Source organism: Xyrauchen texanus, chromosome 5, assembly GCF_025860055.1.
Source record: "Xyrauchen texanus isolate HMW12.3.18 chromosome 5, RBS_HiC_50CHRs, whole genome shotgun sequence".
Classification (NCBI taxonomy): Eukaryota; Metazoa; Chordata; class Actinopteri; order Cypriniformes; family Catostomidae; genus Xyrauchen; species Xyrauchen texanus.
The window spans coordinates 51165154-51179440 of record NC_068280.1 but is presented as its reverse complement, the minus strand read 5'-3'; the positions used below and the strand labels follow the sequence as shown (position 1 = coordinate 51179440).

Below are 14287 nucleotides of genomic sequence, written 5' to 3'. Positions count from 1 at the left end.
CGCTCACCCCTACTGTTGGGTGCATAAACGGTTTGTCAGATCTTATTAGGAGGTTCAGCTATTGAGACTTTGTTTTGCTAGCACTAAGCTAAGCTGGTTGAATTTTGAGCTGCTGTGCAGTGTTAGGAAGTTAGTTACTAACAAAGTATTGACATTACTAACTTAACTACATTTTTTGTTCGCTGTAGTTTAGCTGCTTTCAAATAAGTGTAGATTTTCTAGTTCTAGAAGATTTGTTTCATTCTAGCGTAATTGGTATGTTCAGATCGTTCATGTAAATTAAATTAAACGATTTACCATTTGTGTCCCTGCATGGCATTTTCATTTTAAACATGAAATAAAATGCTGGTGTTTATTGCTGCATTTATAGAAAATCAGGATGTTTTTCTAGCTGTTTTTAGTTGTATTAAGTGTTAATATATATGTTTTCAAGTTTAATGCTGTCATCATTTGTTGTAGTGTAACTAACTACATTTTTTTTAAATGGTATCTTGACAGTTGTGTCACTCATTTTAAATTAAAGAGGAGCTTCAACAATACCGTGTCATTTGTCCATCTGGATCTTATCTGATGTGATGGTTGTCGATAGGACGTTGAAGAGGTTTGCGGTCGAAGAGCTTCCGTTTCACTGAGGGCGTTTGCTTATAAATTCTGGTCAAATCAGAAATCTAACTGCTGGTTAAAAAAAATCTTAATATTATATGGGACATTTGATCTATTGGGCATTTAGTCACTCACACATTATTGTGATTATTAAATAGAGGTAGACCGATATATCGGTTTTACCGATTAATCGGTGCCGATAGTTGCTATTTGGAACAAATGCATATGGGATTTTATTCATTTGGACTCTTTGTCTTTATAATAAAGAATTAATCAAAATGTCTTCTTATTGATGATAATAAAAAAATCATTTTGAATAACTATCGGCCAGTTAATCGTTTATCTGCCTTTTCCACCACCTTATTTATCGTATCGGCAAAATCCACTGTTGGTCGACCTCTAACCTTAATTTGACCCCATTTAATTTCTAGTCTTCTTTTTAATGACTCATTGGTGCATGTGCTATTCCAACAGAAAAACATGTTTGTCTTAGTAATCTTTTATCAGTAAGTTATTTTCTCCACCTCTGAAATGACTTTCCTTTTTTGGGAGCTCAGCCGTTTAGGTCTGATTTCAGAAAGTGTCTTTCTGTTCATGTAGGATAATATAAATGTAGTTTCCAGATAAATGTGCGTTTTGCGGGTGATTCCACACGTGCACCCTTTGGCTAAAATGTGCAATAGAAATTCCCAACAGAATGGTGACTGAGGCCGTCATTCCCTAATATTGTGCCCAAAATCTCCTTTGTGTTCACTTTGAAGTCTACTTATTTTTGGCTTCATTTGCCATTCTTGCATGTTAAAATTCATAGTCTTTTTGCTCAAAACAAAATCCCACTTCAGTAAAGTCTCCTCATTTTCACAATACTTTTCACAAGACTGAGCGCTCTTGTTCTTTTGAGCAACCAGCAGCATTCGTCAGATCCTGTGCATCCCATTAGATGTAAAAAAAAAAGATAATCAAAAGCGTCCTGAAAAGCTCTTTCAGCGCGCTGTATGAATGGAGCATTGTGAAGCTGTCTGTACTGAGCACAGTCTGTGCCGTCTGCTGCCAAAGCTGCAAAGGCCGCCAAGTGTTTCCAAGTGATGGTAATCGGATCTTTATAAAGGACGTTTAGTGCAGGCGAGTTTATCCTTTTTCTACAGGGTGGACTTTGTCTGGTGGGCCACTTGAAGAGGTGGCAGATATTTGGCAACTAAAAGTCGATAAATGCAGTACTGTGAGTTGTCATTATTTGCCATCATGATCATCCAATCAGAGATAAGCTCATGTGAATGGAAAATCAAACTGCTTTTTACCTCCAACATGGCATATCTCTACAGTCTTAGAAAATTGTTCTATTCGTGTAGTGTACATGAGTTTCACTGTGGGTATTTCACTACAAAGCAACGTTTCCAGGGATTGATGTAGTTTGTATGTACTTTAAATACTTAAAGAGAGATTTGAAGTGTTTTGAGTGGTTGCTATTCTGGTTACTTGCTAATGCGTTTCTAGGTGGTTGCTAGAATGCTGCCAGGTCAGTCAGTTTATCAGTCAGTTATTAGGTTGGTCTGTCAGTCAGTTAGATGATAATTCGGTGACTCTGCTAGTTTTGCAATCAGTCAGTTCATTGGTCAGTCATTTGGTAAGTTGGTCAGTCAGTCAGCTAGTTTGGTCAGTCAGTCAGTCAGCTAGTTTGGTCAGTCAGTCAGTTGGTTATTCAGTCAGTTATTTAGTTGGTTGGTCGGTCAGTCAGTTAGTTGGTTAGTCGGTCAGTCAGTTAGTTGGTTAGTCAGTCAGTTAGTTGGTTAGTCAGTCAGTTAGTTGGTTGGTCGGTCAGCCAGTTAGTTGGTTGGTCGGTCGGTCAGTTAGTTGGTTGGTCGGTCGGTCAGTTGGTTGGTCGGTCAGTTAGTTGGTTGGTCGGTCAGTTAGTTGGTTGGTTGGTCAGTCAGTCGGTTGGTTGGTCGGTCAGTCAGTTGGTTGGTTGGTTGGTCGGTCAGTCAGTTGGTTGGTTGGTCGGTCAGTCAGTTAGTTGGTTGGTCGGTCAGTCAGTCAGTTAGTTGGTTATTCGGTCAGTCAGTTAGTTGGTTAGTCGGTCAGTGAATCTGTCATTTAGTCACTCAGTTTGTTTTAGTCAGTTAGTTGATCATTCAGTGAGTCTGCTAGTTTTGCAATCAGTCAGTCAGTTGGTCAGTGAATTGGTAAGTTGGTTAGTCAGTAATTCAGCTAGTTGGTTATTCGGTCAGTCAGTTAGTTGGTTAGTTAGTCAGTTACTTCAGTTTTTTGGCTGGTTAGTTGGTCAGTCAGTGAGTCAGGTAGTTTTAGTTAGTCAGTCAGTCCATTAGTTGTCAGTCAGTCATTTTGTTGGTTAGTAGGTTAATCAGTCAGTTAGTTTGTTAGTCAGTGAGTCAGTCAGTTAATTTGAGTCAGTCAGTGAGTTTAGTCGATCAGTTAGTTTTGTTAGTCTGTCAGTTAGTTTGGTTAGTCAGTCAATGAGTTGGTCAGTTAGTTGGTCAGTTAATTGTCAGAGTCGTTTAATCGGTTAGTTTAGTTAGTCTGTCATTTAGTTTGTTAATCTCTGAGATGGTCTGTTAGTCAGTCAGTTTCTTTTAGTTAGTCAGTCAGTCAGACAGCTTGTTGGTTAGTCAGTCGCTGAGTCAGTTATTTTTGTCAGTTAGTAGTCAGTCAGTCAGTGAGTCGTTTAGTCTGTTAATCAGTCAGTTAGTCTGTCGGTTAGTATAGGGCTCAACACTAAGAATTATTTCTACTGACCCGGTTGGGCCAGTGCTTCAGATTTTCACTGGCCCTAACACAAAAATGACAAATAGCTCTTTTTAAATGTTTTCAAGAGACAGTTCTTGCAACTGGCCCGAATCTTTCTCACACTGACCCCGGGCCATCAGGCAGTCCTTATTGTTGAGCCCTGTTGTTGGTTAGTCAGTCAGTGGGTCAGTCTGTTAGTCGGTTCGTTTTAGGAAGTCTCAGTCAGTCAGTTAGTTTATACTATAAACACAATTCACAATTACAAAATTTAACCACAACAGTTGCAATCCAGTGCAAGAGTTCAGTGGTACTGTATGTGTGCAATATGACGTACATGCACTGAAAACTACTATGATCGTGAAACATCAGGATTTGCTGTGTAATTTGTTGCCCTTTAGTAATGACCTTTGATAGTGTCTATCTAGAATATCTGAGGTTATTTTTGGGGACTTCTAAAGCAAAGATGCTGTGATGCTTCTGTGATATTTAGCTGCTGGGAAAAAGATTTAACAAAAATCTGAATCGATTGTTATCAGTTCTTCTCTCTCTACCGATGAATACGGTCATTATCTAAACTCTCCAAGCAAAGCATTGAAGAATTGTGTGTCTTTCTGTGAGTTCTCATGGCGAATATGGAAGTCTGTTGCTGCAGTCAGATCTTCCCGTTCAAGCTGAGCAGAATTTCAATGAGATCTCGTATGACTCCCGCTGACTGGTATTCAGCTCTGGCAAGATTAATAGCCGAATTATGATTTATATTCATTTAGAGCTTTATTGTTTTCTTAAGAAAGGAATAATTTGCATTTCTGCAAGTCTCTATTGTGCATTTTCATTGCTGAAATGTGCACCGTGGCTCAGTGTGTTGGAGAATATAACTGCCTTGCCAGACGAACTAGTAGTTCTAGTTTAGTGCCTATTTGACCCTTCACTAAACTCCGCCCCATCTGATGCTGTTGATAATGTATGAGAATATATATATATACCTTAAATGCACGCTTTGTAAGTCGCTTTGGATAAAAGCGTCTGCCAAATGCATAAATAATTATAAGCTTTACTGATCGTCCCATAGGAATAATTTGGAGATTTCTTTGAACAGGATGATTTGCAGTAAACATTAAATGGATATTATTATTATATTATTAAATGGGCTGAAAGGAAGTGTAACATTGGAAAGCAATATATCTGCAGTCTATCTTGTTTTATTTTTTTTATTTTTTTATCCCCTTTTTCTCCCAATTTGGAATGCCCAATTCTGACTACTTAGTAGGTCCTTGTGGTAGCGCGGTTACCCTCCTCAATCCGGGTGGTGGAGGACAAGTCTCAGTTGCCTCCGCTTCTGGGACCGTCAGTCCGTGCATCTTATCACGTGACTCGTCGTGCATGACACCGCGGAGACTCCACGTATATGGATCATATCCGCGATCCACACCCAACTTACCACGCGCCCCATTGAGAGCGAGAACCACTAATCGCGACCACAAGGAGGTTACCCCATGTGATTCTACCCTCCCTAGCAACCGAGCCAATTTGGTTGCTTAGGAGTCACTCAGCATGCCCTGGATTTGAACCTGCGACTCCAGGGGTGATAGTCAACGTCAATACTCGCTGAGCTACCCAGGCCCCTCCTGCAGTTTAACATGTTTAGTAACATGTTTTGATCATTTCTGTAAAATTCATTATATTTATTCATTATATTTTACTTGAACATCCATGACAATATCCCACCCTAAAATGCACCTTCCTCTTGTGTGGTCTGTTATTATTCCAAGCTATACATCGTAGTAGCTAAATATGTTCTATTGTATTGTAATATTAATACCATATTCAATGGAGTCACTTCAGACAAAGGATAAAGCTCGCCAGCTGTTGAAATAAGCAGAATTTCCTGTGCTGGACGTTGTAGATTTTGGATCAAGGGTAAGATCACACTGATTGAGTTTCAGCAATCCGTTCTCTAGCCTGATAACACTTTGAAGTTTAATTACATTGCTGATGCATTTAATTGTGTGAGCGAATCACAAGTCAGAGCTTTGAACGCAGTCTTTGGCTTCTGAATCAAAACATCTGGATCTAATAACAGTAACACATAGAAGCTCAGAATGGGAGGTATGCAGCTACTGTAGTGCATCTACCGCTGAGGATCAGTGCAGTGTGAAAGATCAAAGATGTTAAATTCACTTTTTTTTCTACTTGGTTCCCATAATGCCTTTTTTCTCTTTGACATCTGCTTTTGCTGACATTGCCAGCAGTATCAGGTAAACCGCAGTGAGGACTCTCTTTAGTCGTGCATGTTAAGGCTAGGCTCAGACTTTAGTAGACGTAATGCAAATGAGCAAACAACCTAAAAAAATACGTCATCCTTTTGTAAACACACATCAAATAGACGTCTGGGTGATGTATGTGTGCTATTAGGGTTTTGCCTTTAGGGTTAAGTATCAAAGTAGGTGGAATGTAACTGCTGTAGATGTGTAAAAGTGATGCCGGTGTATTCATATACGTTTGCCCACAGGTACAAAAAAATAAAGCATTTGCCTTCGCTCATTGTTCATTTTAGTTTTGGCTGTTTCAGTATTTTGTGTGACTTGAATCTCTTTTAGTCTATGAATGTTTTCCGTTTCCGTACCCCATAGCCCTTTTCTGAGCTGGTGTGTCTAAGCAAACATCTCATGCTCTGAAGAGATTTCTCTGCTCACATGAGTCCAGCTGTTTACTCTAGGGGTCAGATTCTCAACGACCCTTTACTGACCTGGTCAGTTCTCTCTCCCACATCATATCACCAGCGGTTTGGTCACCATGAAGCCCACGACTTAATCACACGCTAGCAAACTTGGAGCTCCTCGGCCAGTTGCCGGTGCCAGTGGTAGGTGTTGGCAGCAGACGGAGGGTGCGAGATTTGGCAACTCTCCCATCTCCCTTGTGGCTTCAGGGCTCTTCTAGCCTTCTGCTTGTACCACATGGAAACAGCTGGTACCCGGTGGGTTTGGAGACTGCTGTGCAGTGGGCCACAGCTGCTATGGGAACAAGGGAATCAGAGATGCTCTTGGGAGAAACTGGGAAAACTGTCCTCAATGGACCCATCAAAAATTTGTGGGAGTTTTTCAGCTAGTGTACTTTTTTGGTTTGTTTTGTAGTTGCAACTGGGTTTGTAGATTTAAACTTTCTGCCTTCTGATCCATTTGTTCCTTCTTATAAGTACAAGTCCAGGTCACATTTTTATCACACTTAATCGCTGTTCTTCAACAACAATACACAAAACGCTTACAAACTTGCCGCATGTTCGCCACTGATCATTTTCACACGCAGATTGTCTGTTGTTGCCTCTGGCAAACATTTGTGGTGAATCACAAGCTCATTTGAATAAATGCCAAATTTGTGGCAAGTTTGCGGCTAATTTGCCAGATTCCACCGAGCTTGCCCTTAATGGCTCCGACACACTACACGACCTTTCAAAGACCTTGGATCGTGGTAGTATTCATATTACACAACTGTCTGTCTTGTCATGGAAGTCGTAGCGCTTTCAAATTACACGACGAATCCGCGACTGGGGTGAACACATTACAAGACATTTCACTGTTAATTAATCCCCGAAAACTCTAACAGGAAACAGACGTTTCCCAACAGAGTACACGCGAGAAGTGATACGAGATACAAAAACAAATCATATGTTATGCATTTCAGAGTATGATGTGTATGTTTTTGACCTGACTGTCCAAGAGAATTGGCAATTTCTCTCCAACTCTTCTCTTGTGGGACAGTTCAGAGGAAACATCAAATAGGCGCTGGTGCTTCTGCCAATGTCCCGCTCATTTATCCTCTATTTCTTCGGTCCAATTAGAGTTTCTTGATACCGCAGCCGCTAGTTGATGTTCTGTTGCAGGTACATCAGGACTCCTCCCACTGAAACTTCCCGCCTTGATAATAAGGAGAAATGTAGTTTGGTTTTTGTGATATTGCGCAGTCTTGTCAAAATTGTTAGTATTTACTGGAGAGCTTTATCGCTATTCTTTATCAACAATACAAAATCTCACAGCCATTATTCACAGTTTTAATTAAGATCAATACAAATTAATTTTTAATTAATTAGAAATAGATTGGAGCCTTACTACTTTAAGGCTCCAATCCTCAGTTAGGCTATACCATTTTGCACTTTTCTGAGCTCTCTGATCAACATGATTGCAGAACATACATTATAATGATCCTTTCATGTCGTCCTGAGAGACTATTATTCACTAGGAGTGGCTAGCCTAGCATTACTATAAACATGCACACAACTCTGCTACGCTTGAAGAACGAAGGAACGCAGACGTACCGTCTCATTTATCTTAGAAGAGTGTGTCTGTGGGAGATGTACTGTAGTGCAAGTTCTCCATATGTTAAATGAAAGTCTACTTCCACTCGAAGACTGCTAGCTTTATCCTCCGGTTGTCCTTCATGTGCCAGATTTAACATGTTTTTTAATGGACGTGTTGGCAGACGGTGGACATTTTTGTTGGCAGGTCATGTGATGAAGTCGAGATTAAGAAGGCACTGAGAAGAGGGCAACAGCGTTTTCTCTGGTTGTCCAAGGTTAACCTCTTCCTGTATTTTGCTCATTGTAAAAGAGATACGCCTCCATCATTTCCTGAAATTTGAAGTCATTTGTTTGTCCCACTATCTCAAGTCTGTCTACATTGATTGCACTTTTGACCTTAAAGTAGCTTTGGAAAGGTGCTCAGTTTTCAGTGCTTTAATGTTATAAGACATTACTCATTGTATTGTAAACCTTGAAGTGTGGCTGTGTTTTGAGTGGCCATCTTGTGTGTTTTCTTTTACCACTTTCTTCTACCATGCTGATGGGACTGTAAAGTCAGCTGTGCGGCACATGTTGACATCTTTCTTCCTCTTATGTTTGGGTTGGCTGCTTTTACAGTGAGGTCATAGGTTATCTCTGCCGAGCGTCTTGTTAAAACTGTTGTGAAATGGATGGCTATTTAGGAGCATGTTTATTTGCAGACAAGCTGTTGGCTTTAGTGTTTGCCTACACTGTTTGCAGACACCGTTTATCATAATTATACATTTCAATGAAGCCTTTCATCCCTACCACAGTGTAAATAGAAGCCAAGGTCACTGATGTTGAAGCACAAGTCTGCAACATGCAAAGTACTGCATTTGCTCTGTTTATATATGTGCGAGTAAGAATAACGAAGGCAAATGGAGCGCAACAGTGAAATCGATATTTAATCAAAAATGCATCGATAATGCATCATCTTTTAACACAGAGATTTAACAATGAGGTTATTGTGGTTTAGAAACCACAAGTCAGTGTGATTTCAACTTCATTGAACCCTGCTTTTGTCCTTCAGGTCATTTTTGACCCATATTGAAAACCTTTTCAACTGCACGTTGCGGTTCGGTTCGACTCGACTCTCTTTACTTTTCTGAGCTTGCATTTCCACTGCAGTTTAGTGCCACCTCAACGTGGGTGGGATTATAGGCTGATCGTCGTAGTTGCTCCGCCTCTACTGCCGTGACATCATCTTAAATGTAATAGAAAACAATAAACAATAACACAACCGCTAGCTGCTAGCTACTAGCTCATTGTGCTGCTTAAAGCAGTTGTTACATGGTGATTTTACACAAGTGTAGCATTTAAATTGGCCTGGTTGCTTTAGAAGCTTTCCAGTAGCTGGTCAAGAGTATCGAGTTAACGTAACAAAACGTACCATCCTCCATCATGGCTGAGTCCAGGGCACTCACCCTCCCATTGTTCGCCGGTCTAATTTGGTCGAAGCACTTCCATTTTTCCTTGATTGTTCTGTAGTCACTTAAAAAAATGTTTTTACTTTTCCCTACATAGTTGGTTGGTCCGGTGGTAGCCGTGTGCGGCCAACAGCTGAGACACTTCCTGAGAGACTTTATCGTATCGCTCGTCACTAACGAGAGGACCGTCTGCACCTCGTTTATTGACCATGGTGTGGTTTAGCACACAGTCATATCTTTTTAGAATTTGAAAGTCGCTTGAACAAATGATACTGTTATCGCTGTTGCTAACTTTAAAACTAGCGGGTTAATGTCCCGTGTCGCAAATCCAGTGACGCTGGTAGTGACGATTCTCCCTGACCAATCAGTGATCTGCAGGATTTTGACGTCACATTTAGTATCGGCTTGGCTCGCTTGGAACCTCGACCGAGGTGGTACTAAAGAAAGTAGCAGGTACCAGGTACTATCCACAGTGGGGAATCCCCCAAAAAAGCGAGCGGAGTCGAGTTGTACCATGCAGGGGAAAAGCCCCAAAAGTTAATATATTCTTGATTATGGTCCAACGGCACTTAAAATTCCCCTTATTGAAAATCTGTTATATTGTGCATCCAAAAGGTATAATGATAGAGGGAAAATGTTACATTCTTAATTATAGGTCGACCGATACTGGATTTTACCGATAGCTAGTGGTGGGACACACCAATAACCAATAAATCGGCCAATAGTTTTTAAAACCGATTTATAATGTCACAAAAAACATTCTTTCATTACTATGGCGGTCAAAGGCAAAGAGTTCAAAATGAATAAAATCCCAGATACAGTTTTTTGTTTAACCAAAATCTAGGGATGTGCACGAGTAGTCGAATATTCGAATATTCGTTCTGCAATAAATATTCGAATAGTAAAAATACTAAATCCTGAACACACAAACTAAAACTGGCAGTTATAACAGCATGCACTGGGTGGCGCTGTTGAGTGTGGACACAAGTTGATCACATTTGTTGAGCAAACGGTTCTGTCAGTATGTTCAGATGGACACCAGAAAAGCGGGTTATTGTGAGAAAGCTGGGTTTCTGTTTAAATGTACTGGATAAGCGGTGTACAATTTACTCTCGTATATGTGCAGCTCGTCGTAAAGCAGCGTCACCGTAGCAACGTAATACCCGCAACGCTTCTGTAAACAACAAACATGGCATCGGAGAAAGACTATGCTAGCTGAGGTAAGGGACATTCCATCATTTAAACTGGTGTGTATAAATGAGTGTAGTTTACTGAGCACGTGGATGTGCTTGTTTTTCTCAACAAAAACATGAGATACAATATAAACATGATAACTATTATAGAGCGAGTGTTTATACTCGTCCTGTATGTTAACTGCGTCAGTCTACTTCATTAGCGGTTTCTTTTTCTTTGACTTTGCGTGAGCTTAAATGCTTTCATTCTGTTCTTTTTTTGTTTAAAAATACAAAAAACACAGGACATGAAATAGGTTTATTTTGATTATAATTAGAAATTTGTTTTCTTTAACGGTGACCAACTTTATGACAAAAAATAAATAAAATTACATCGTCTCTTTCTCATTAATTACCTTCATTTAGATAATAGAATATTCGAATATTAATTTTTTATGAACTTAAATATTCTAATACCAAATTATTGAAGAATGCCCATCCCTACCAAAATCCCAATAATAACCAGAAAAAAAGATTTTGAGCATAGCGCAGGACTTTTAAGGAGAAACAAGCCTGATACACACTGGGGACTCTTATTTTGAAATGACGAAATGTAAAAAAATATCAGCAAATATCGATACGTCGATTTTTGAGAATTTACCAATTAAGCGGTAAAACTGATATATCGGTCTAGCTCTATTCTTAATTTTAATGGAGTAAGAGCATTTTAAGAGATTAAAAAATTATAATAATAATATTTTATTTATTTACTTATTTTTTGATGGTCTTGACAGTCACAACGTTTGGTTCTATTACCAAAAACTATGCAGTATGTATATCGTATTCTTTACCTGTCACAGGTCAAAATTGATCCTAAGACAAAAGGAGGGTTAAAAATGCTTGGTATACAAATTCACAGGGAAGAACTACATTACCCATAATCCTAAAGAGAGATCCACCAATCAGAGAAGCCGCAGTTACCATGAAAATTAATTCAATGGCTGTAGGTCACAAACTTCATATTCAAATGTTTTGTTTCATGTCAAGTGATCTTAATGAGCATTTTCTTCTCCCCACAGCAACGTGCTCCTGGAAAGGCTCTGTTTGACCTTGTGTGCTCTCACCTGAATCTCATCGAAGGCGATTACTTTGGCTTAGAGTTCCAAGAGAACCGCAAAAGGACTGTAAGCAAAACTTCACTTTTCATTTTTATGTTAATGGAATTAACATGAAATTAAATGTTGGTTTTTGTTTCGTTTCATTCTCTTCACAGGTCTGGTTGGATCTGCTGAAGCCAATTCTAAAGCAAATCAGACGTATGTATCTGATCAGCATCGCTAGAAATTCATACTGGATACGGCTGTCGGAAAACTACGATATAACAGTACCTCAACATATTTCACATTCTTTCTCTGCAGGGCCCAAGAATACAATCCTACGATTTGTGGTGAAGTTTTTCCCTCCCGATCACAGTCAGCTTTTAGAGGAGCTGACCAGGTAAGATTGTGTTCTTGTAGATATGTACTGACTTCATTGTAATGTATTGATTATATCTTTCTGAGAACAGCAACATTTTGATTCCTGGCATGCCTTCCATATAAATGACTGTTAGATGTATTTATTTGGTTTGGTTGTAATGTAGTCATTGCTCTCTCAATCATTTTTATATAAATATTATTCATCTCTTGTAGAAAAGTAAATTAAGTGCCCTTTAATTCATGACCGAGACAGGCTGTAATGGTCCCCAACAGATTCATATTTATGAGCAAAATGCATTTTACAACATGTTCCCGCCGCAGCTTTCCTGACTGAGACTGTTGGCTTGGGCGATATATATCAAACATTTGTTATATTTATGTGATGGTTTTGCTGGTGATAAAAAAATGACTTGTGATTTATTGATACATTTTGCAACGATATAAAAGTGCTTTTTTTATTCGTCCATTAAGTTTCCAGATGACTGTCGTTAGACTAATTTTATGATTTTTTCGTGTAACTCGCGAGTGTTAGATTCATAAGACGGATATGTTTTAATAGCGTCTCTGATTTTAACTTCAGCCGCAAAAACTGTTATAATTATTTATTTGTGTCATCAGTTAAAATGTTCACGAAAGTCTCAGAGTGGTGTTTGTCATGTATTAAAGTATATTTCTTAAATAAATGTAGGTAAAAATTGCTGTTAATTATTACGTATTTTTTTTAGGACTGTCGATTTAACGCATTAATTCAGTGCGTTTAATTTGACTAAAAATAACGTTTTAAAAAATTTACGAAATTAATCGCAATGCCCCCGGACCATAATATGGAAGATTCCTGATAAATGCAAGCTTGTAGTTCCACCTGTTTACTCCAGAGGGCAGTAAGTGACACTTCAGCTGTATGAGCAACACAGTTTATACAGTGAAGAAACACTTCAGCAGAACAACACAAACATGCGTTACATTCTTGCGTTCAAAACACTTGATGGAGCGCAAATCCGAACTAAGAGATCTCAAGATGTGTTCTAAGTATTAAACTATATTTAACTTGACACAGTGACCTAAACATTTTATGTTTATGACGCAGCACACCCAGGTGTGACACAAGCATGTCTGACGCAGGTGTACATTGACGGTCCTTAAACAAGCCCTCATAATAAATCTCTGATAGATAAATTCACTTGTGAAATGGATTGCTGTGAACTGTGTGCCAATAATTGACTTGTGATCAATAATATGATAGTAAACAATACATTGTATTATAAAACCGCTTTATTGTCTTATAAATGATGAACTCTTCTGCTACAAGAATGTAATGCATTTTAATTATCTGAATATTTATATTTCATATATATACATACATACACACAAACCCACACACACACACACACACACATATTATATACACACACACACACACACACACACATATATATATATATACACACACACACACACACACACAATATATATATATATACACACACACACACACACCCTCAAAAAGATTAGAATTGTGTCGATGTCCCAATATTTATGGACCTAACTGTGTATGTATATGTGTGTGTGTGTGTGTGTGTGTGTGTGTGTGTGTGTGTGTATGTATGTATGTATGTGTGTATATATATATATATATGTATATGTCTATATATGTATATGTATCATTATTTCATCATTATATATTTAATTATTTTTATATGAGGGGCTTTCTCAGCAAATATTTGTATATGCGATTAATTAATCTTGACACCATGTAATTAATTAATAAATAAAAAAATGTATCGATTGGCATCCCTAGTATATTTATGTATCTATTTAGAATTTTGTGAAAAACATACTTTTTCAAAGTAGTCCTAAACCGTTTGTCCGATTTGCCTGAAATTTGGTATACATCATCTAAAGACCCTCCAGAAAAAAGTGATCAAAATAATTTTTGATTTGTACAAGCGCTTCAAAGTTACAAACCTATAAAATATTCTTGTAAACACGAAGCTAAACGAAACTTGGTAAACATTGACAGGTAGACATTTTGAGGATGCGTGCCAAATTATTAAGTCTGCCCATAGGGGGCGCAATAACTAAAGAAAAATCATCATTACTGTGCAACCATTTCATCAACGAAGTTGGAACTTGACTTGATGCTTCTTTGGTTCAAATGCTAACATATCTTTAAAATATTGATTTGACACAACAAAAATGGCCACCAGCAGCCAATCAGCTTTCAGCACCTAATAGTGAATGGATGATGGTCATTAATTAACCCTTCTATAGCTAATTAACCCTTCAATGGCCCATCAATTCTGTCAAGTTTGATTGTTTTGGACATCTTCACTTCACATGTGCTTGGACCTTAAACTGTTGATACGCAATCCCCCGGCACGCGGGAGGGACGTCACTCTGCTTACATTTAATATATAATTTACCATCTATAAATGTAATTTATGTTAACAGATGATACATCTTTTCAAAGGTCTAAGGGTTCAACATTGATATCCGATCTCTGTTTCACAATAGTAATCCTCCAGAAACAGTAATTGAGTTATTTGTGCAGGA

At 38.5% G+C, this 14287-nt stretch overlaps 1 protein-coding gene across 3 annotated transcripts in view; it reads left to right on the top strand.

The window, feature by feature from the left end:
- farp1 (FERM, RhoGEF (ARHGEF) and pleckstrin domain protein 1 (chondrocyte-derived)) overlaps positions 1 to 14287 on the top strand; it is a 96814-nt gene that overhangs the window by 42720 nt on the left and 39807 nt on the right. For all 3 annotated transcript variants that reach the window (XM_052127084.1, XM_052127083.1, XM_052127082.1), the window contains exons 3-5: positions 11336 to 11440; positions 11530 to 11572; positions 11675 to 11753. In XM_052127084.1, coding sequence (XP_051983044.1) covers positions 11336 to 11440; positions 11530 to 11572; positions 11675 to 11753 — 227 coding nt within the window. The remainder of the gene's footprint in view (positions 1 to 11335; positions 11441 to 11529; positions 11573 to 11674; positions 11754 to 14287) is intronic.